We start from the raw sequence: 25,660 nt of genomic DNA on the forward strand, positions 1-25,660 counted from the left end.
ATTGTTAATGGCACTCAGAAACTTATTGGTAGCAAATTCTTCAAAAATGAAGAAGCTTCATATTTCGGAAAAGTTATGATTGTTACACAAGGAAATGAAACATGACAATTTTTTAGTAATGATCAGGAAAAACAGTTTATTTTTTTACTCTTAAGTGATCGTAAATGTCAAGTAAAAATACTGAGATATATAGAATTAATGACAGTATTCATATTTGTTCATTCATATTTTCAGTTTATTTTTTAAACACGTTGTGATATATAAAATTAAAATGTCAATATAAAGTACATAATATTTACTATTTTAATTTTTATAAAACGATTCTTATTTGTTAAAAGAAAAATGTGTGCCTTGACAGGGAATAGAACACTGACCTCCGCATTGAGAGACAAGCACCCAGTCCACTGTACCAAACCGTCATTTAGAAACAGTGCTGAAACAGACAGGTTAAAATGTTTCCATGTAATCACAAGCAAATGAGTCAAATAAATTGATGCAGATGTTTACAAAGAATGTGGAATATGGTAATACTTTGAACTATATAAATATATTATATTCAGATCCTTAAATTAATATAATTATTCATATATTTCTTTAGATACACCAGTAGTTATCAATTGTTTTGGACCAAGTACTACCCCTGATCAAACCAAAGCATCCAAGTACCACCTACAAGTCATCTTCTCATCGGAACCCCAGAAAATCTCAATGACCAACATGAGCATTTGTGCACACACTCACATACACATATAATAAATATTATAATAATAAACATTATTGGATATAGCACCTTTAAAGGTAGCTTCTCAAAGTGCTTTACAGAATGACAAAAGGAACAACAACAATAAAAAATAAACAATAAAAATGCACCATTTCAGTGAGAGGAGTCAGCCTGTTTAGTCGAGCACAGCAGATGTGAATTAATTGGTCAAGCCTTGAAACAATTCACAACAGTGTCTTACAGATTTTAAATTGTCAGACATTTTCTTGACGGCAAAGGCCTCGCGGTGGATGCTGCAGTTCATATCTGGAGCAACCTCTCAAATTCATGAAACTGTGTTGGCTTGTCATTGTTCTAGCACCGTCTGTACAAACTCCGACACATTTTATCCAGTCGATGCCATTCTCTTTGCTAAATTCATTCAGAAGCTGAAATAAGTGCTCTCCTTAACGAGCACAAGTATTCATAGAAAGGTTAAAACATTATAGCTTTTTATAAAGTATACAAATTTTATATAGTCAGACTGAGCATGTCAAAATGTTTCCAAAATAGCCACGCACGGTAAGCGACAGAGTTAAAGACTTTGATGCATAAAATGTTTATGAAGAAAGTGGAATACTGTTGTGTATTTTTATGTAAACTACTACTACCAGCAATATACAGTCTGTATAAAAAATTTATATTCCTAAGTTAATGTTGTTTATGACGTTCAGAGACATTAAGCTCCTGTTATTTTTATGCTACCAAAATTCCCCTTTAGTTGTAAAATTCAATATTAAGCAGATTTAAACATGCACAGTAGAGAGATTAAATGAAGTGATTGTTTCACTAACATTTAATGCACCACAAGTGCCACCTGTTGATAATTTTTGGCCAGTGAATTTCAATTGGCTACTTGTGTATTTTTTGTAAGCTGGAAATGTGCAGACCCATACCTTTTCTTGATAATGAGAACCACCAAAAAACAGAACCTGGGAGAGGGCAAATGCAGTAAATGTAGAGGTGAACACTTAAGGGCTTTCATGTGTTGGGCTCTGGCGATATCTAAACATTCATCACAGAGCTCTACTGGATAGATTTTCTGGTAGAAAAATGACTTTTTTGCAGGGGATTGATTGGAATGTAATTTGAGCTCCTAACCACAAAGTCAGCCTAAATTTGACTTAGCTTCCCTGGAGAATATGTTGCTATAGTTACTTAACCAGATACAATTAAATCTTAATAATAATAATAATAATAATAATAATAATAATAATAATAATAAACTTTATTTTATATAGCGCCTTTAAAGGTGGCTTCTCAAAGTGCTTTACAGAATGACAACAACAATAAATAAAACTCTCTGATATCCTTGTCACCCATATAATGTAGAAGGGCTTGGGGGACAGTAAGGAGAGCAGAATTAGAAGAGCGAAGGTGGGAAGTAGGGGGATAGTAGTTCAGACAGGTACTGAGGTGCCAAGCCATGCAGAGCCTTATAGGTGAGCATGAGGATTTTAAAGCCTACACAGAATTTGACCCGAAGCCAGTGCAAGGACTCCAGGATAGGAGTAATGTGATCATTTGCACTAGACCTGGTCAGGATTCTGGCTTCTGAATTCTGGACATACTGCAGTTTGTTCAAAGTAGATTTAGATAGCCCAGTGAGTAGAGCTTTACAGTAGTCAATTCGAGAGAACACAAATATGTTGATCAGCTTTTCAGCCACAGTTAGTGATAGGGCGTAGTCTAGCGATATTTCTAAGGTGAAAAAAAGATGTTTTGACAGTATGCTGCACATGTGGGTCGAATTTTAACCCAGAATCGAATATAACCCCAAGGTTTTTCAATTTAGTTTGAAGCTCAAGTACAGAACCATCTAAAGATAGGGTTATAGGACTGGCTTTACGAAGTTGAAATGACATAAACATGACTTCAGTCTTGTCGCAGTTAAGATGAAGGAAGTTTTGAGTCATCCAAATTTTTATGTCAGAGGTGCAATTAGATAGAATAGAGACAGCCACATCAGTGTCAGGTTTGGTATGGATGTATATTTGAGTATCGTCAGCGTAGAAATAAAAGCTGAAGCCATGTGATCGTAAAGGCTGACCAAGTGGAAACATGTAAATGAGCAAGGGGCCCAGTATTGAGCCCTGAGGAACACCAGACTTAACAACTGAAAACTTAACTTAACTGAAATAAAGTGGTGGGAATGGGATCTAAAATAGATGTGGTGGGTTCCATGCGTGTAACTAGTTTGTTGAGGGATGCTGAGTCAAGAAGAGAAAAGCTGGAGAGAAGGGAACCAGAGAAGTTGGATGAGGAGGTAGGAGGTATTGAAATGATATGCCTAGTGGAGAGTATGTGATGCCAGATGTTGTCTTAGAACTTAGAACTAAAGAAATCTAAGAATGTGTTGCAAAGTTGTGATGAGGCAGTTAATGTGGTGGGGCAGTTTGGCTTGAGCAGTCTCTTGATGGTGGCGAAAAGATGTCTGGGGTTGTTTTGGTGATTTTCAATGTGAGAGAAGTAGGTGGATCTAGCAGTCTCTATAGTAACCTTATATTCAGACAAGTAATCTCTCCAAGCCTGATAATGTACATTTAGGCCAGAAAGACGCCACCTATGCTCAAGTTTGCCAGAGGCTTCCTTAATGGATCGCAGATGGTCATTGTACCAGGGGGCAGGGTGAGAGAATGAGATGGTACGAGCTTTTAAAGGAGCAAAGGTGTCAAGGGTAGATAAAAGAGCACTGTCAAGTGATTGTATTTTGTCCTATAGAGGGTCATAGGAAGAGAAACAAGATAAGGAGGACAGAACAGAATTTGCAAACCTTGGGTGATCAATTGATCGCCAGTTGCCGAAATTTACAGAGCGTGGGGGGGAAGTGTTAGAAACAGGTAATTCCAGATTGAAAAGAATAGCTAAGTGGTCAGAGAGGCCTAGATCAAGGGGAGAGCAGTGGGGGGAAAAAAATCATTGCAATAATTAGATCTAAGGTGTGTCCTTTGTTATGTGTAGGGGTACAAACAAACTGAGTAAAATCAAAACATCCCAACAGAGAAAGGAAGTCTTTAGCCAGACTGGAAGACCTTGAATTGATGTGTATATTAAAGTCCCCTAGAATAAGGATCCTTTTAAACTTAAGGCATAAAAACAAGAGAAAATCAGCAAACTCACCTAAGAAGGCTTCACTGGGTTTGGGTGGTCTATAAACTGTGTCAATAATAGAAGTTTGGGGGATAGAAACATTTAAAACAAGGGACTCAAAAGAAGAGGGAGGAGGTATAGTAATAGGACTTAGACTGTAAAAAAGATTGTAAATAACAATGATACCCCCGCCTCTGCCTGAAAGACGCGGAAGGTCAAACAAACAATACCCAGGAGGGACTCATTGGTTAAACAGGAGTCCATCGTTTTGTTTGTGCCAAGTTTCGGTTAAGCACAGAAGTCCAGTTTTTTTTCTTTGATAATGTCACATAAAAGAGGAGCCTTGTTGTTTATGGAGTGGGTATTGAGTAGTGCTGATCTGGCCAGTCTCGGGAATGCAGGGGGAAGCGGAGTGCGCTACAGGTGCGATAGCAAGAGAAGATTTTTGAGGTCGGCGCCGGACTTACAGTCGTGCACCGAAAGGCAGGGATAGAGACTCCACTGGCAGACAAATGAAAGAAACGGCATCCCGTGCTGCGATGGATGTAGCGACTCGGTCATAAAATTCCAGAAAAATGGCAATAATCGAATGTGTCTTTTACCAAGAAGTAGTTTTGTTTTAGTTAAAGAAGTTGCAGTGCAGTGTACCTCAGAGACATGATCGATGAATCCAAGACGGTGTAACAAGACGGGAAGGAAATCCAAAGTAAGGCGGTAGCAAGTGGTGGAGGTCTTCAGCTGAGCAAATTCACAATGCAAGTGGAAGTCGCATTTGTGAATTTGTAAAGTGGAGCAGATAACGCAAGCAACTCTTGCTTCATGAAACTAAAAATCCTGAATTTTGTCAACATGTTTGCTAAAGTTATCCAGTTAATGTCTGTATTCTACTGTTCTAGGTTTTACCTAGTCCACTAAGGACTATTCAATGAGTATCAGAGCCTGTCTTCAGGGTGTGTAAACCACACTTTCAGCACAATGCTTCAATATTTGCAATGTTTTTTTTTCATTTATAATATGCTGGTTTTTTTTTGGTGTGTTTATCAGTGATTTTGTGTATGTTGTAAGTATTCATATAATTTTGTATTTAAACTGCTAATTTGTTTGTTTTTTCTGCCTCTGCAAGCAATTATAACATCAGTAATTTTAATGATTTGTTGTTTATATATTATACTTATATATATTCATATATAATGTTTCTTTGCAGCATAATTCAAAATTAAACTTATGACAAAATAAACCAATCACTAGCAACACTTGTAGTTTTTAATTTGATTTGTGGCACGAAGTACATGAAGTAAGAAACTATATTTCCCAGTTTTCCACACATTAAGACACCCAATTAGAGTGACGCAGTAGCAATTCATTGGCAGAATTCACATCTGTCACACAGGAGGCCCTGTTTGATTCCAGCCAATGCACAAGCTGTACTTTCTTTAATGAATTGCTCCTTGGGAATATTAAAGGCTCTCTTTCTATTTATAAAATAAATATAACAAATAATATGTATACTGTAGTGACATTTGTGTTATTTTTAAATATCACATTATTAATTATTCAATTAATATTAATAATAATTGTAGTAATAACTAAATTATAACTAAATGGAATCATCAGTTGCATATAAAAAGGGTGTTTGTAGAGGCGTCAACTTCATGGAGCTGCTGTCTCCTCGTAGTAGGAGGTACTGGGGGTACTGGGGCAGCCCCTTTTATAATGTGTGAAGAAGCACAGATTGAAAGCTCTTTACACTGTAAGACCAGCCATACTGCTTTAGAACAGTTTGTAACCATGTTTAAAAATGCCACTTCAGGTATAAAGCAAAGTGAATTACCTGTCAATAAAACAATGACTAGGCCAGCTAGAAATTGCAGTACATCTCATTTGATTTTTGGTAGCAGCTAGTGACTAGGATATTTTTTCCTGAATTTCAGAATTTGTTACAAAATGTTTCACACAGACATGATAATGTGCCTTTCAGTCATACTGTCCTGCTCCATTTCTAGTAATGGAAAAATGGCACAAAAAAAAAGAAAATTGTGGCATTTCCCCTCATAGGTAATTGCCTTGGACTGTTTAAAAGTGTAAAAACTTAGAAAATGTAAAAACTACCTGCTGTGAAGGAGATGCATCCTGTTCAGTTTTAATTAGTCCTCTTAAAAATTAAAAATCTTAAAATTATTTTAGAAATGTTCAAATTAATAAATGCCAAAATCCAAAAGTATTGTAAATCCTTTCTTATATCCCCGTCTTTGTATCCTCATATCATCTACAATACGGTGCAACTTACAGTACACCACCGACAAAACTCATTCAAATCACTCCACAAAATGTATGTATTTTATGTAATTTAATTTAATTACATAAATCTGGATTCATTTTTATTTTAATTAGCTTTTAAAGACAATATGTATGATATATTTATAATCAAAATTTAAATAAAATGATCTGTTATGTAATTATTATTTAAATACAGTTACTAATAATTCTGTATACTGTATGTAATTAAAAAAATAATTCTATTTAACAAAGGAGTGTGACAATATTAGTGTTATATTATACAAATATATGTAAACATTTAATACAGTACTGATTTGTCTGACAACCACATGCAGCTACATCACAGTGAGCAATTCAGAATGTGAAATATTATATTAAATTATATTTCTTTAGCATCATACATATATTTCTCAAATGTTTCAAACAAGGGGTCTTTCTCCAGATGTTTATAATTTTTTAGCTCCTTCAGTTTTTGATAAATGTTCTTCTACATTCATCATGAAGGATATACAAGACACTTAAGACATGCAGTCTGCAGAATTAAACAGGAGCCCAATAGTTATTTGTAATGGTAAAGATGTAGGACTAATGATACTGACAATTTAAACTAATAAAAGGGCAGGCATGTTTAAATAATATTAAGCAACAATAAGAAAGTATCCTTCAGGCAATTATAAAAAGGTTTAAAATCCTGTAAGAAAACAAATATTAAAGTTGGATTTTTTAAATGATACTTAATCTAAAGAATTTAGATTAAGATGAGAACAAATCTGAGGAAGATAACAGATACATATTTTTACTTTGAAAAAGCCACATTATATTTTTTTTGTTTCCAGGTGAGATGTAGATGTGTTAGGTGGCACTAAAGCTGAAAAAAGCTAGTGTTTGCTCAAAGCTTGTCTTAAATTCTAACTTCAGCACCCTTTTTAACATAGCAGAAAACCATGCTACACTGAAAGACCAGGGCTTCTGCTGTTCAAGAAGTCTATACTGCCCAGTAAAAATATGTTCTTCTAACACTTAACCCTAGTTGCATGGTACATTATGAGGCTAATTAAATAATAGCTGAAGGACCCCAGACAGTGATGCCACAATAGGGCACCTGAAGACACATCAGATAAATCTTGTGATTTAAGTGTTTGTTACCTGTATTTACAGTGTGGAGCTGCTCTCAAACAATCTTTATAAACTCTAGATAACAAAAGAAGAAATCTAACTTTTAAAATTGTTCATTAATTGCAACAAGATTACAAAATATCAAAGTACAGAAAATGCATTATTAAAAATGGCAGAAATTACTTTGACAGTAGAGATTCTCCACCTACACTGCCATCTACAGGATATTGCAGGGAATTGTGTTTGAGTTGCACAAACATAGTGTGCAGCATCTCTCTTGGCAGCCATAAACAGTTGTAACTTTAAAAACCTTCAGCATGTGAAAGTGTATTTCTGCAACAGTACCAGTACCTTTTTATTATAATAGAATTTAATTTCAGTTTTTCTAAGATACAGAACACTTAAGAACAAGAGGCCATTCAATCCATCTTACTCTTTTCATTGGTAGAAGCTTAAATGTTCCAACAATTGACAGTCCATTTTATCAGCTTTAGAGTAAACTTCTACCACATGCATTGCAAGTTCATTCCAGACTCCTCCAATCTTCTGTGTATAGATTCTCCTGTTTTCTGTCTTGAGCTTTACAAAACTTAATTTATACTCTTTTCCGAAAGTTCTAGTATTGCCGCTGATCTTGAAAAATTCCATTCATTTCTCTTTCAATCCCAACAATTCCTAAAGTGCTTTAGATGAAGGAGGGCATCCACTAGTGATGAACAACACCATTGTAACACAATCTGGGGAGAAATCATTACACAACAGATTAGGGAGAGAATTATTTTACCAAACGAATTGCGAATTACTTTCAGGATTTTGAATACCTTCATGAAGTTCTGCCGAAATCCTTAGTTCAGTGTTAAAATGTTTCATTTCTTTAAGTATGCCATTCCCTTCATATTAATTCAGAAATAGTTCTAGTTGCTCTCTTTTCTATGGACTCTGGAGAACATTAGTGATTATAAGCACAACAAAAATAGTTCACTTTAGTGTATTTAAAAAAATACACTAAAGACACATATGTCTTGGAAATATTTGAGTGGTGATCAAGGATATTATTTTTTCTGAGGAGCCAAAAATGGTAAACAGGTGTATTGGCTAAACTTGTTTTGACTTTTAGCGATTTGTTGTATCCTAATTTAGTGAATAACTGTGCTGTGATATACTGTAGAAGGCAGGAACAGATGGGGCTTCATCTACTGGTAGTATCCTGGACAGGTGGAAGTATTAGCTTGCACATCTCATGGCATGCTAGAGCACAGCCATTAGCTTGTTACCAAAGGACACAGAGCACTTCAGATGGACTTAGAAAGTTGTCACTGTAATGTCTTGGTTTTGCAGTCCCTCATGATCTTTCTTTTTGTCCCACTGTTGCACCATATCATTACTGATCAAAAAGGTTTCTTCTGGGGCTCAGTGCTATATGTGTTCTGGCTTAGAGCTGCAGATTGTGAACAACCCTTTTATTTTGGCGATTATTTATTGGTTGTTCTTAAACATTACTTACACTTGAAAAACTTGAAAAACAACCTCAAACTTTACCCACACACTGTACAGTTGTTTTAATAATAAGTGGCCTGTTACTGTTGTTCATGTTAGCAAGGAAAAATATAAGCAGAGTAGAATAATGAAAATTATTGTTCAATTAAACTTTTGAATGAAGAACAGACAGTACCATATGAAGCACATAGTCATTAATAATGCAGTTCCTTTCCTGAATGTCTTAATAGTAAAACCACTGGAGTGACTATTTTAGTGTATTGCAATTTTTAAGACTTTTTATATATCCATGTAAACATTCCAATAAAGCCGAGGTAACAGGTAATATTCTGAGAAATCGCAGAATATGGATTTATATGCAGATGTACTGGAATATTATGCTTAGAACTATAATAAACTGTATGAACAATGAAAACCAGTGAATGTGAGAGCTTTTTGTGTGTATGTGAGAGGTAAAGTTTGAATAATGGCCTAAATGGCACCTCATACTTTTATGTATATCTATACAGTAGTGGCTGTATAATTTGGTGTTAAATAATCTGTGATGTGGAAGAAGTTAAAAAATGTAGTCAGTCCTTTGTGATCAGGACTCTTCCAGTACACACTGTCTGCAGCTCAGTATTGGGTTTAACTTGGAAGTATGATAATTGATAATGGAAGTATCAAATATTCATGTTATAAATGTTTGACACGTGGTCTCTATTCTCAGCAGTTTCTACATATGCAAATTATTAACTCTTTGTGTAGAGAGTAGTGAACCTTCAGGTTATTATTGTAGAAAGGGGCACAAAACATTAGTTTAAAGAAAACAATTCCGGTGAAATACTGTACTACCATACACCATATAGTAGTCTTATCCACTCTAATCCACATCTATGGAAAAAATATCATATCCACTTTTCATAGAAAGAAGTAAAGCTTGTTTAACAAGATGGAGAGACAGAGGCAGACAAAATTGTATTTTGCTAATTTAATTTCTCAAGTTTAAAAAAGGGAAATAAAATCTGTTCCCAAAATAGCAACTTGTTGAAAATGCTTGTGAAGAAAAGCAATCTGTTTAGTTGAATCTCACTAATTCCCACTGAATTTCTTTATCTTAAGTTCATCTACTTTAATGCTTTATAGATAGAAGTGGTTTCCTTGAAAACTGGATGAAAATATCCAAGTCTTTTTGTTCAGTGTTTTAAAAAATAATCTAAAAATGTAGATGCATTGCCATTTCAGGTTTGCTGTTTTTCCTTTCTTTTCCCCTATGACAGAAAGATATGAAAAGTTATACATTGAGATAAACATTGGATATGTCCAAATTTAGAAAAATAGAATAGGTTTATATAGGGTCTAAAAGCGCTTTACAGAACGACAACAACAATAAAAAAATGCTCAAGAAATGCAAAATGAAAATGCACAATGAGAGGAGACAATAGATGGGGGTACTGAATATAGTAGCAGCAGAGGGGTAAATAAAAGAACCAGTTAAGTAAATGGCCTTCTAAAGAATAAGGTTTTGAGACTAAATTTGAAATTTGAAATTTGAGGATAGAGTTTCAGAGCTTTGAGGCATAATGGGAAAATGCCCTGTCACCTATATAGTGTAGACAGGCTTGGGGGACAGATAGGATACCAGAATTAGAATAGCGAAGGTTGCGAGGTAAGGAGTAGGATGACAGTAGCTCAGACAGGTACTGAGGTGCCAAGTCATGCAGAGCCTTATAGGTGAGCATTAGGATTTTGAATTTGACATGGGACCTGACAGAAAGCCAGTGCAAGGACTCCAGAATAGGAGTAATGTGATCTCTTGCACTAGAATCAAATATCATCCCCAAGTTCTTGAATTTTGAACAATCATCCACAGACAGGGTTACAGTGTTGGCTTTACAAAGTTGATGGGGGTTGCCAATAAGCATCAGCTTAGGTGAAGGTAACTTTGAGTCATCCATGCTTTTATGTTGGAGATGTTAGTAGAGAGAATGAGTGCAAGAAGAATGAGGATAGAGAGAGAACCAGAATCAGAAGCTATTAGAAGATCATTTAGTGATTTTGATCAGGGCTGTTTTTGTGCTGTGAAGTTGTCGGAAGCAAGATTGGAGGGGTTCGAAAAGTTTATTTGCGATGAGGTGACTATTTGTCTGAATTGTAACAGCACTTTCTAGAATTTTTGCAAGAAAGGGTAATTTGGGGCAAAAAATGTTCAGATTGTCCAGAGCCATGTTTAGCATTTTTGACACAGGGGTAATGGCAGCAGTTTTGTGGACCGTTGGTTAACACCAATGTTCAATGATTCATTTATTATATTGAAGACAATGCGGCAGAGACAAGTGAAACAGGATTGAAATAAAGTGGTGGGTTAGGGTTATGACTGAATTGGGCTCTAATAGGCAGGTGATGGATTTCATATGCAAAACCGTTTTACTGATGGACACAGAGTCAAGAAGAAGGGAGTTGGAGAGAAGGGAAAGTTAGGCAACCAAGGAGCAGGTGTGGAAGTGACATGGCATTGTGGAGAGAATGTGATGCTCGATGTTGTCGATCTTTAAGCTAAAGAAGTTGTTACAAAGTGAGGCTGGTAGTGTGGTGGGACAGTTTGGCTTTAGCAGTCTGTTGATGCTAGAAAAAAGGTGTCTAGGGTTGTGATAGTTATTTTCAATAATGTGAAAGAAGTGGGTGGATCTAGCAGACCCTACTGTATTCTTATATTCCGACAAGTAATCTTTCCAAACCTGATAATGTACGTTTAGGCCAGATAGACACAACCTATGTTCAGGTTTCTGGGACACTGCCTTCATTGATCATAGATGGTTGGTATACTAAGGGACAGGGCTAGAAAAGAGATGGTTCGAGTTTTTAGACAAGTGAAGGTGTCAAGGGTAGATAAGAGAGCACTATTAAGCAAATGTCTTTTGTCCTCCAGAGCATCAGAAGTAGAAAAACATGATAAGGAGCATAGAACAGAATTTGTGATCCTAGGCTGATCAACTGATCACCAGTTGCTAAATCTTGTGAGGGGAAAATGTTAAAAATAGGTAATTCCAGATTGAAGAGAATAGCTGTGATCAAAGTGATCAAAGAGGCCTAGTTCAAGGGAAGAGAAGTGAGAAACTAAATTATTTGCAATTATTAAATCAAGGGTGTGTCCTTTGTTATGTGTTGGGCTAAGAAGAAACTGGGTTAGAACAAAGCATCCCAACAGAGCTAGGAAATGCTTAGCTGAACTGGACGACCCTGAATTAATACCAAGTATATGTATCCTCTTAATTCTGAGGCATAAAAATGAAAGTAATTCAGCAAACTCACCTTAAAAGACTTCATAAGGTTTGGGTGGCCTGCAGACCGGGCAATGAAGGTAGTGGGGAATGGAAACATTTAAAACAAGACACTCAAAAGAAGAGAGCAGAGGTACAGTAACAGGACTTAAACTATAAAAAAGGTTATAAATAATAATAATGCCCCCACCTCTGCCTGAGAGACTTTGTGTGGTCCTACACTCTTTGTGACAGCGCAAGCAACACTTATACTGTATTTCTTGTAGTGTCTCCCAGTAATGAATTGCAGCACATATGCATTTTTCTGCATGCGTTCTTCTCTCAAACCTTCAAACTCAGGAACCAGTTGCAAATAAAGTTTGCAAAGACACATGGGATATGGGAACAAGTGACACTTAACATTTAAATCATTAAGACTTTTCAGTTTGTTGTTGAGCAGCTATTTAACCTTTAATCAATGTACAGTACCTTTGCAGATAGCAACCCTGTGGCTACCAGCTAATTTAAGAAATAAATTTTGCATTTCCTGTTTAGTGTATTTTATTCCATTTTTCATAGTGAAATCATCTACTAATTCTGTGTTTCATTCATAGAAAAAACACAAATATGTGGATTAACATAATTGAAATAACTATGTAATAAAAATCACTTTTTGTACTTGTTCCAGAGAAGTGTTTATTATTTCTTTTTTTTTGTTCCTTGTCATTTGCATTTCACAGTTTTAATTTGAATTTTTTGTCTTATGTTTGTCTTTTTGTTTTTGTTTGAGGAAAGGATATAATGAAATCTGTTCTTAGCCTCATTTGTATAAATGAGATCCCGGGGCCTCAAGACACACTTCCTCTGCATAGTGTTCTTGGAATGCAAAGCATAGTATGATTCTTGAGGTTAGTAAGAGGAGTGATACAGAGCTAATTCATTATGTCACTAATTTCTATTCCTTGATATGTAATGCCATCTGTTACAATCCATGTACAAAATATTTATGATCATCGCTAAGAAATTATGGTTAGCTCTGCCATGGAAACATGAAAAAAGCTTCCTCCATGAAAGAAAATAAAACTTAAATTCTTTTTACAGAAAAGAATAGAAGGGAAACCTGGGCTAGGGTGTAAAACTAGAAGTTCAGCAGGTCACAGATCATGTTTTACTGTATATGAGATTACTTGTAAACCAACAATGTACCAAAATCCAACATCTCCACAAACAGTTGAGCAAATGTTTTCTGTGAGTTGTTGTAAAGTTTAGATCAAATTCAGGACTGGGTGAACACCTTGCAACATTTAACATTCAAAATAGACACATGCAGTGTTTTGGTAGTAAATGCTTGAACTACAAATATGAGATTTTAAAAAAGCTATGAAAAAATACTGTTGGAATATATAGTGGAAAGTGTGGAATTCAAATCAATGGATGTGCAATTTTGGTCTGAAGTTTATAGAAATACGGCTCAGTCCAGAGAAGTGCAACCAGATGAATTGCTGGGCAGAACCTTTTTAATCTAAGAGAAGATATCAAGGTAACTTGATACAAGTATTCAAGATCCTTAAAGGCATTGACAAGGTCAACCTTTCAAACATCAGTCTTTCAGAGGCACTACCCAAGAGATCAACAACATGGGTGGGTAAGGTAATACCCTAGAGCAGTGGTTTTCAACCTGTGGGCTGAAAACCTGAGGTACTGCAGGGGGGCTGTGAAATGATTGTTGTATTGAGGGCCAGTGCTACGGCAGTTGCAATGAGTGCAATTGCACCCGGGCCCAGATCTAAGGGGGCCTGTTGCTTTTATTGAGAAAAGACCATCTGTAAAATAAACGAGGGTTTGTATGTCTGGGGCGGGGAATGCTGTGTAGTTGCCAAGAGCCATATTAGTCTGGCATATTTAAAATTAAAACACAATGATCTAGGAAACACGGCTGTGCAGATTTGTAATTGGTCATTGGCGTGTTCATTCCAAGTTATGTAGAATTGGATAACGTGACCTGTTCCTCTGCAAGACTGAACAAGAGACAAGCTTACATTTAACTAAGCTATGTTCGTTATGAATGGCTGAAAAAGAAAAGAATCAAGGTGTTGGAATGGCCAAGTCAAAGTCCAGATCTAAACCCCCTTGAGGCTGTGGCTGGACCTTAAGAGAGCTGTGCATAAACAAATTACCTCAAACATCAATGAACTGAAGCTCATCCAAAGTTCATCCAAAACGATGTGAGAGACTGAGAAACTCTCGGAAAATGATTACTTCAAGCTATTGCTGCTAAAGGTGGTTCTACAAGCTACTAAATCATGGGATATGCTTTGTTTTTCAACATGGTTTCTGCATGTTGGCTTATTTTTTGTTTATGAAATAATGACATAGTGGAATCTGTTATGTGTTGTTAGTCACCTGAGGTGAGATTTACCTAATTTTAGGACCTGGTAAGGACCAGATAATTTTTTGTTATGTCTTGATATATAAAACCATAAAATTGAAAGAGGGTGTACATTCTTTTTCACATGACTGTAGGTTTACATAATGGGCTCTGATTCTATCATAAGATTTATCACTGGCATCCCCTACTACGCTCATTATTGGGATCTTTATTCTTTGACTGATCGCTGCCTGTGTATGCTAGAGGATAGTAATTGTTTAATTGTTTAAATTAATATATCTGTACAGGTCTAAGTTGGAAAACACCTTCTTATCTAAATTTACTGACGTGCTGTAGAGAATTTTGCAATATACAGATGCAGCCATTCAAAGTGAGCGGTACAGACATGTACCGCAGGTAATTGGCTGCGGTGTCGCGCATCATGGCGCAAGATGACGTGGGGTACCGCGGTACGTGATTGGTTGACCGAAAGAAAGATGTCGTAGAAAGATTTACAGTACAGTAAACGTCTGTACTGTGCCCGTTGTAGATATTGAATTGTACCACTGAAGGGAAATCTTATTAGCTGAGCATAAAAAGAATAGGAGCATACTGTAACGCGTGTGAAGGCCATAAACGATATTAATTTTGGAACATAAACATACAGTACTGTATATGGCTGGTCTTGGTACTTTAAAGTAAAAAATACACACCAGTATTCCATTTCTCCCTAAACATTTTAAGCATCGAAGTCTTTAATTAAAGAGATACCGGAGTCAACAAGCATACTTTTAGAATTTGATTAATAGGCAATATAATATGGAATCGCGTATCTAAAGAATTTAATAACGATATGATTATATTTGTGTACTGCGACAGGGCTGTGTAGGGCTGTTTCGCCTCCCTCTTCATGCGACTTCCCCTGTAGCCTACTGGTCTACGTGCCTGACTAACAACTCACAGGTTGTGTGTTCAAATCCAGCTGGTGCTGGACTTTTCTTTTAACAAACATTTCTTCGAAAAAATAGAATAGCGATATCATGGACAATCAATTGACTTTTATATTTCAAAATATCACAACATGATCGATTCTAAGTCATTTTTGATAATAATGAATAGTCACCTTCTTCCCTTCTGACAGCGGTCCCTGCTTCTGCTTCCTGCTTCTATTGTGTGTGTGTGTGCAATAGAGTACATTTTTATAGAGAAATGGAGGCTGGACAGTATGCATTACAATATAAACATTTATATTGATTTAAATCGTGCTCTGATTTAAATCGCAAACGCGTGTTTAATTATATGTGTTTTTTAATCATAATCAGACTAATGCAACATAAATTGATACAGTATCTTTGTCTTCTAAGTATCTTAATAAACTTTCAGCATAGCTTTCTACCTGTTTAGATGTATATTTCTTGGGATTTTGGGATCAAACGTGGAAGGATTAGATTGTAATCGTTTTTATTTGTCAAATACGTGATTGTATTTCTGAATGTTATGTTACACCTACAGTAGTTCACTGCTTTAAATACATCGAATTAAGAAAGTTGTGTGTAGCACTTTAGATCTTTTTTTCTGAACCAGGGAAAATCTGATCATGTTTCTCTATAACAATAATAAAAAACTTTATTTTACATATCACCTTTAAAAGTGGCATCTCAAAGCAATACAGTAGATCGAAAAACAGTTAAAAGGGACCAAAGTAAATACCAGACAAACGCAAACGCGTTTTTAATAAAATGCTTTTATTCATTTAGCAGAGAGTGAGAGAGACATCCAGCAGAGAGAGACACACACACTGGTTTCCATTGACAAAATTGTTTTTTTTTCAATTCCTCTTGTCTAACAGGAATGTTTTGTTTGTGGACAGACTGTTAGACTAGAGGAAAAGAGCGCCTCCTTCTACGAAGCATTTCGTTGATCCAATCACAAATTATTTTCCAGTCGCACGAAGTAAGGGTAAACTTACACCATACCGATGAGCTAATGCCAGGGAAAGACACCATTTCCTTTTTCTGATCACTCGCTTTCTGGATACACATCTCACCTGTCCTGTTCTTTGTTTTCCTGGTTTGCTGATTATGCCTGCTGCGGTCCACTCCTACCCTCACACCTAAAGAATACTATTTTAAATTTCTTGGCGCAGTTCATTAACCCTTGTATGTGCTGTCTGCGCCCAAAATGCAATTAAAAAAAAGTAAAAAACCGCGCTCAAAATGCAATTTAGAGCTTTCTGGCAAGAGGAGACACCCAAATCAATGTAACATGCCACAGTTTGTGCATGAACAGGGTTATACTGCCTATTCCCTTCGATACCCGATTAAAAAAAAATAAAAAATGTTTTGAATCCCCGGCGGAACCGGGCATCCATATGAATCAAGTAACAGGTTTATTCCATGCTGAAAAAAAGAAGAAAGAAACACATTCCATAAGAATTGATTGAGCTCCGCTCTGTACCACACAATGATCCCCCCGGAGTCTCTGCCCCGGGTTATTTGGGTTATTAGACAGAGGGTAAAAAACTCTCTCTCTGGCTTGACCTCCCCCTCCATGGGTATTGTCTGTTTTTTTTTGTTAACAAGGCTCGCCAGCTAATGTGAATCGAAACCTGTCTTTCTAGCTTTTAAAGTCGTGCGATGTGTAAACCACAATTCAAATAGAGAAAAAAGACCTGACTGACAAGCCGATACATACTCTTAGAGTTTGATTTATAGGGAATATAATACAAAAATATAGTACTAAAAAAGGTACTACCACTTTTAAAGGTGATATGTAAAATAAAGTTTTTTAGAGAAACATGATCAGATTTTCCCTGGTTCAGAAAAAAAGATCTAAAGTGCTACACATAACTTTCTTAATTCGATGTATTTAAAGCAGTGAACTACAGTAGGTGTAACATAACATTCAGAAATACAATCACGTATTTGACAAATAAAAACGATTACAATCTAATCCTTCCACGTTTGATCCCAAAATCCCAAGAAATATACATCTAAACGGGTAGAAAGCTATGCTGAAAGTTTATTAAGATACTTAGAAGACAAAGATACTGTATCAAGATACTGTAAGATTGGAACCTGACTATTCCAATCTTAAGTGGTGAGAAAGCTGTGCTCAATGTATTTAAGGGACTTAAAAGTAAAAGGAGATGCTTCATATTGCTTGACTAATTTTAAAAACTAAGTTAGAAATGCAGACGCTCCCTCGGTGCCGCGCCGGGTGTAAATATCAAAATATACATACCCAACACTGATTGTACCCATCTGTCATGCAAATAAAACACCTTGAATTGAATTGAATTGAGGGAGAGAGGGAGGAGGGGGAGAGAGATAACCAGGACTCAAGGCAAATAAGATTGCCACTCCACAGGCATTCACAACAGCAACATATGAAACGTTTGCACATATAGTTAAGTTATTACTTGGTTATCAAAGTGCAATGAAATACAATATTGTTGTTGTTGCTGTTCTTGTTTTTATCCTGTAAATCGTTTTGAGAAGCCACCTTTAAAGGCGATATATATATTGTAAAAGCGCTGATTCTTATGGAATGTGTTCCACCGGGGATGTTACATTATTATTAGTTTTTTTGTTAACAAGGCTCGCCAGTTAATGTGAATCGAAACCTGTCTTTCTAGCTTTTAAAGTAGTGCGATGTGTAAACCACAATTCAAATAGAGAAAAAAAGACCTGACTGACAAGATTTAAGATGTGGCTGTCAATGTTGGATTAAAAAAACACATTGCCCGATGTTTGTTGCATTGCTTGAAAAATAACTTTATTTCAAGAGACTGGATAAGTAATTCTAGTGTTTTTTTAACTTCCTGAAAAACAACTAATAATTTAACTATATGTGCAAACCTTTAATGATATGTCGCTGTTGTGAATGTCTGTGGACAGGTGCTGGCTGGACAGGAGGCTCCACTGTACACAGAGAGGGGCGGGAGGAGGGGACAAGCCGATACATACTCTTAGAGTTTGATTAATAGGGAATATAATACAAAAATATAGTACTAAAAATAAGATACACTCTACAGACATTCACAGCGGCTCAGGCACCCGCTGAATGGAAAAGGGGCACTTTAATGTTCTGTATGGCTAATACTAAAGCCAATACTGGCTCAATACCCTCAATGGGCTTTGATGTGCTAATGCGTTGGTTTAACAGTCCGGGTGTGGCAAGCTTCCAATGTCAACTCGACTCGATGGGAAGACAATGAACGTATTTTAGCCCTAAATGAATTAATAGCAAACATGGTTTACATAAAATACATTTTTCCAAGAAAGTTTATAATAATACGATCTATAGTTGAAATCTGAGCCTAAATATAAAGGAAAAGCATTTTCAGAGAGCAATCACGCTGTGTTTATGTAGAAAAAGCGATTAGGTTTATGAGCAATCTAATTACCTATTCGCTTAAAACGCTATATAAAATAATATATTTTATATATATGTATTTAGAGATGAATGATCAGTGTCGCAGTTTAAATAATTTTTGTAGGAGGGCTTGGACAGATTCCAAGTGCATTTTTGCAATTTACGTTGCATTGTCCAATGTGCTGTTGTAATACAGTTTAGAATACAGTTAGTCTAAGCTTTATCAGCTTATTTAAAATACATTTTTTGAATCCCCGGCGGAACACACTCCATAAGAATCAGCGCTTTTATACAGTACATCACCTTTAAACACATATATTTAAACACGAGTTTACGATTTAAATCAAAACGCGATTCAAATCAATATAAATGTTTATTTTGTAACGCATAGGTGACTATTCATTGTTATTAAAAAGACTTAAATTCGATCATGTTGTGATATTTAGAAATATAAATTTGTTTGGTGCGAGTGAGGTTTTATTTAATCTCTGACCAAGGGAAAAGTTTCATTTTTTCAAAGAAATGTTTGTTAAAAAATAAAGTCATAGTTCCATGGGATTCAATCACAGACCATGTGACAACTAACACACAGCGCCACCAGATTTGATAACGCTATAAGAACTCTATAAAATAATGTGTCTAGGCACAGAACAAGTTTACAGCACAGTACAATAATAAATGCTGACCATGACTTTAGAAGCATAAATTACCTTACACTCAATTTAAACACAAGCTGTCTTTAGCCCTCTAAGCTGGTTCATACAGAAATGTAGAAATGCATTAGCCTAATTATGATTAAAAAACACATATAATTAAACACGCGTTTGCGATTTAAATCAGAGCACGATTTAAATCAATATAAATGTTTATATTGTAACGCATACTGTCCAGCCTCCATTTCTCTATAAAAATGTACTCTATTGCACACACACACACAATAGAAGCAGGAAGCAGAAGCAGGGACCGTTGTCAGAAGGGAAGAAGGTGACTATTCATTGTTATCAAAAATGACTTAGAATCGATCATGTTGTGATATTTTGAAATATAAAAGTCAATTGATTGTCCATAATATCGCTATTCTATTTTTTCGAAGAAATGTTTGTTAAAAGAAAAGTCCAGCACCAGCTGGATTTGAACACACAACCCGTGAGTTGGTAGTCAGGCACGTAGACCAGTAGGCTACAGGGGAAGTCGCATGAAGAGGGAGGCGAAACAGCCCTACACAGCCCTGTCGCAGTACACGAATATAATCATATCATTATCAAATTCTTTAGATACGCGATTCCATATTATATTAGCAGAAAAGCTTAAAACTACCACTTTTTCACACGCTGTTTCACATGCTAGTTAAATACTTCGATGCTTAAAATCGTTAGGGAGAAATGGAATACCGGTGTGTATTTTTCCTTTAAAGTACCGATTCCTGGAATCTGACTGGCTGACACCCTTCTGAAGTGGTTCCATAAAATCTGGTATACGGAAAAGAAAGCGTTGATACATACAAGTATCTTTTAATACAGTCTTTGCTGTGCTCTTGAGGATCCTTGTGATATTTTGAGCTCTAGTTGAATGATAAGTGTTGCATTTTAAATCATTTTCGTAATTAGAAATTATGAAACGCCCTGCTAAAAGCAAGGAAGTTTTTATGCCCGTTGAAGTAAAACAAAATGCCTGACAATGTATGGCTTGGACAGATTCCAAGTGCTTGTACAAATGTGCTAAAGAAATTATACTTTGAGTATACAGCTTGTCCAAAGTCATCCATTATTAGTAGTGTTAGTAATATCTTCGGTAAAGGCTTTGATGCATAAATATTTCTGATAAAGGTAGGTTGTGTACTTTTGTCCAACTGAGCAATCTTGCTTTCATAAAATATACCAACATTTTAATGACTGATGATTAACATGCTGTAATACACAGTTCAAAATTAAAAGCTCAAATGCTGTACATGAGAGGTTAAGCTCCCCCTGGCGGTTTTACAAGGTGACGCAGGATAGTTTCCGGCAGAGTGTCAAATGACGCACGATTAACCACGTGACACTGCGTGACACCGCGTGATACCGCGACACGCCCACCGGGGTATGCCGCGAAATATCCCACCCATTTTGAATGGCTGCATCTGTATAATGTAATACCTATCAAACTGAAACTCCCAGGACGAGCCATCTCCTTTGCATTCAAGTCATTTCAGTTTGCATGTGTTAATACTGTTATCTAATGTTAGGTTATTTTATTTTTAGTTGATAGAATTTAGTTGATTCTATTATTATTTTAGTGATAACATCAGGAATAAAATCGGGGTAAGCCTCTTAGCCAAGACCCAAAATACAATTAATGTGTGTTGTTAAATAAAGTATATATTAATAATCTGCTTAGCAGATGCTTAAATAGAAAATGCATTATGTATATACAAAAAACAATCATACCGGTATGATAAGGTAATGTGAATAAATTATTAAAATGTCATTAAAGCTAAAACATACTGATGTACAACGTACATGCAAGCAAACAAAATATTTGGTATTGTATAAGCAAATTCTCACCGAGAATCTCAGGCCATCCATTTGTCACTTGTAAGCAACATTTAAGCAAATAATGGTTTGAAATTCTATCTGTTCAGTTCTTTACTTTCAAGCTCATATTGATTAATTCCAATCTAAAGTCTAGATCTGGTTTTCTTTATTATTATTTTATTACAATAAATTGTGTTTTGCACATTTATATATGCATACATTAATTTACAGTAAATAATTGTTCTTCCAATCATGAACTATGGTAATTTAGTTTAAATAATTGCTCATAAGATTTATAACAGACACTCCATTCTACACTCATCATTGTGAATAAATTAAGAAATTGACATTAAAGCTAGCACATTGGTCAAAGGCTCTGTCTAAACCAATGAGTCTTGAACAGATTCCAAAGGGTGGTTAGGGACTGATCAGTTCTGAAGAAGTTCATCTTCTGTGAATGGTTCAGTCCATCACTGAGGATTGAGGGCGGAGAATGGAGATCGGGTACAGAAAGTAGCAGTAAGATGGAAGTTGGGGATACAGAGAGAGATGAAAGAGTAAAGCTTTGAAGTAATTGAGACAGTTTTGGACTTTGAGTTGGATGTTTGGAGGCAGGGAGGAAGCCAGTGGAGAGCCTAGAGTCATGAAGTAACAAGAAAAGCAAGCAAAAGAAAAGATTTGACAAGCTGCAAAATTCCGGATGGGTTGGAGTTGGTAAATGACTTTGGCAAGGCATCTGGTCATCAAGATGTTGCAGTAGCCCAGATGGGAGAGTACTAGGAACCTAAGAGTTCTTATGTAAATTTGTGGGGTGCACTGTATTTTTTTAAGATGATGTTTAGCACTTTTACATACATGTATTGTGTATGTAAATATACATTTAAGTTTCCTAATAAACCTCTAACAATAGACTGCAATAAAAATCCATATCTCATACAAATCTTTGCATGAGAAGTCTTTAAGAATCATGCATGGATTCACAAGCGTATGTAAACAAAAATGGTAAGGGTAATTTCAGGGTTTGAAGAGCTTATCCTTGAAGAATATCTTATGCAGAAATGTTTCCTCCTGAACCAAAGTTATAAATTATAGCCATTTGACTGTATTTCAAAATGCTGGCTAGACATCAGCAAAGCTCAATATATTTTGCTCAATTTGGCTAAAAGATTTTCACAAACTCAGATTGACTTCGTATAATACTGATGTTTGTTTTACACATTTTTTAGTGGTAACAATTTGTAATCTAAATTAATTTTAGGTAAATATTGGTGAAAGTAGAATTATTATTTTTCAGTGTTTGAATTTATGTCAATTGCTTAACCATTACATTCAATTTCTTGTCATTATTTTCATTAAAGGCTTTATCTTTTTCTCTTTAGGATGGGAGGAACTGTATCTGCCTACAAAATTGTTCCAGATGAAATAGATGAAATTAAGGTAATGGGATATTTATTTTCCATTCTAGTATAAACTGTTTAAATGTTTACTGATAACTGTTTATTGTTTTTTTCTGGGAGTCAGGGTGGCATTGACAGTAGTCTCAGTGTCCTCAATTTTACAGTCTACACTTGACTCTGGACCTGGACTAACAAATAGATGGATGCAGCAAATGTGTTTCTGTGCCATTAGGGAGTTCACTTCATTCTAGAGCTGCACACAAACCTGCGTCTTTACATTCACTGCTTCAAATACCTTAATTTGCAAAAATTGTATTGGTAATGAACGATTCAAAAAATGCACCTCAGCCTTACAAGATTAACTGGGTCATACTAAACATTAAACTTTAAACACATTCTGTTTTTTTTGCTCCTTCTTTAAGTGATGAAAAGAAGCAAGGCAAATGCTACAGCTATAGTAACATGGTGATAATTTGTTACATGAGACATTAATCATTTAACTTTACTTAGATATCCAGCATTTCAATAAATATCAGATGCTGGAAAGTGTTATCCACTGCACATACTGTGAACGTTGAAGTTTTCAGAAAACATGCAAATGAATAGCATTTCTTATTAACACACAAGTGCTCTTTTCAAGTACCAGCAAAAGTATCAATATAGAGGTAAAATGAGATTTCAGAATTGTCATTTTTCTTAGTTGGTCCGCAAAGGCTGAGGTCTTTGCAGAAGCAGAATTAACCAAATTGTAAATGTGCTTTTATGTTTTTGACAGGAAAAATAGAGAATAGGAATTTAGGAATACTCTGCTTGGTCAGAGTAATGGGGATGTCTGAATAGTCCTACTGAGCTAAAAAGGGAGAAGAGTAGCTTTCTCAAAGGAAAAGGCAACATACTGTACTGTATGTGATGTGTTGTGTCTGCATTTTACTTCAGCTGCTCACATCACAGTAAGAGTTCTTGTTAGTATTTACTGGTGCACACAACTCATTCTGTCATACACCCTTGTCAGAGTATCAGCACTGACTTGTCTGTCATGGAACATATGAATGCTTGATACTTTTCTTTTCCACTCACCTTTCAAGCTTATCTAATATCATTACAGTGGGACAGTAAGATTCCAACGATTTTCAAAGACCTTTTTTGAATCAGAGCTTAAGAGAAGTAAAATGGGATAGGGTGGATATAGTATTAAAACAGTGGAAGATAGATGGCAAGTTTTAATTTACAATACAGAAAAAAATATCCAAAAGGTAAGTAAATCAAAAGCTATAAAACAATAACCAAAATGGTTCAACAAATCAATTAGGAAAAATATAAGTGAAAAGGCACTTTATAAAATGATTGAAAAACATCTGGATCCAGTTTTAAAACGTATACTGCCTTGCAAATACGTTTATTATTAACAATATTAGAAAGGTCAAGAAAGAACATTGAAATGGGGATTGAAATAAGTTCTTTCAGTACTACAAAGAGCAAAGGAACTGTCAAGCATGACAGCATGAAAATATATGTGAGAAGAAGTGTCTATATAATGAAAGGAAAATGAGTGATGTATTAAAAGGAAATTTTCTCAGATTTAGTAAAACGTCCACAGAAAGGACAGAATTCTGTATTGGATAGTACCAGTATAGAAGAGAGAAAAATGTTTTTGGTACAAGAAACACTTAGGATTAATAAATCCTGATGTATTTTATCAATTGTACTTAAGTAACTGCAAGATGTTATTCAGAAGCAATTGACACAAACAAATGACACAATTGGCCAACTGTCTCATAAGGCAAGGGTAGTACCTAAGAGACTGGAGAATTGCTGAAGTATTGTTCTACAATACAACAATCATGAACTGTGAAACACGAACCAGAGGATACAAGTGGAAAGTACAGATGCAGCCATTCAAAGTGCGCGGTACACACACGTACCGGAGGTAATTGGCTAGTTTAAATAATTTTCGTAGTTAGAAATTATGGAACGCTCTGTTAAAAGCAAGGGAGTTTTTATGTCCGTTGCAGTTTTTTTGCAACATGAATATAATTTTATCGTTATCAATTTCTTTAGATACGCGATTCCATATTATATTCCCTTTTAATCAAATTCTAAAAGTATGCTTGTTGACTCAACTATCACGTTAGTTAAAGAGTTCGATGCTTAAAATGTTTAGGGAGAAATGGAATACTGGTGTGTATGTTTTCTTTAAAGTACCGAGACCAGCCATATACTGTATGTTTAAGTTCCAAAATTAATATTGTTTATGGCCTTCACACATGTTGCAGTATGCTCCTATTCTTTTTATGCTCAGCTACTAAGATTTCCCTTCAGTGGTAAAATTCCATATAAATATTTGATACTTAAACAGGCACAGTTAAGACATTAAATATACATATACATACTGTATACAGTACAGTTTGCAAACGGTAATATGTTTATGTTCCTAAATCAATCTCTTTTATGAGCATGTGAAAGGCATGGTGAATCGATTCTCAAAAATTACTGTACATGATTGGAAACAAATGCGTGATTGCGAAATGCTGTGGTGTTACTTTTACAAAGACGGTCAATGAAAAAAAGAATGTGGACCAGGGCAATACTTTGAGTTTACAGCTTGTCCAAGGTCATTCATTATTAATACTATTAGTAATATCTTCGTTAAAGACTTTGATGGCGACAACACAAACATGAGAGGTTGAGCTTTATTAGCTCCACCTTGCGGAAATTCCGGATACTATTATTTTGCTTGCGGTATTATAGGAGAATTTACGGTAACTAGCGGTATTTACCGGTAACTCGCGGTAGACTGCGTACAGCGCACCGGAAAATAATGCGGTATCGCCCGCGCATTTTGAATGGCTGTATTTGGAAGCGCATTTAAAACTGAGAAGAGGTGGTACTTCTTGGCCCAAAAGGTTATGGTAGTATGGAAAGTACCGTAGCCATGTTGATGAAGCCACTGATTTCTTTGATAGACTCTGTTTACTTTCAAGAATGGCTGTAAGAGATATTTGTATGAATTAATTTTCTAACTACCA

The 25,660-nt window shown here is 35.6% G+C and overlaps 1 protein-coding gene across 13 annotated transcripts in view; it reads left to right on the forward strand.

Moving 5' to 3' along the window:
- gphna (gephyrin a) overlaps nucleotides 1-25,660 on the forward strand; it is a 479,030-nt gene that overhangs the window by 241,389 nt on the left and 211,981 nt on the right. For all 13 annotated transcript variants that reach the window (XM_015351213.2, XM_015351218.2, XM_015351214.2 and 10 more), the window contains exon 3: nucleotides 22,617-22,674. In XM_015351213.2, the coding sequence (XP_015206699.1) occupies nucleotides 22,617-22,674 (58 nt within the window). The remainder of the gene's footprint in view (nucleotides 1-22,616; nucleotides 22,675-25,660) is intronic.

This window comes from Lepisosteus oculatus, chromosome 8, assembly GCF_040954835.1.
Source record: "Lepisosteus oculatus isolate fLepOcu1 chromosome 8, fLepOcu1.hap2, whole genome shotgun sequence".
Taxonomy (NCBI): domain Eukaryota; kingdom Metazoa; phylum Chordata; class Actinopteri; order Semionotiformes; family Lepisosteidae; genus Lepisosteus; species Lepisosteus oculatus.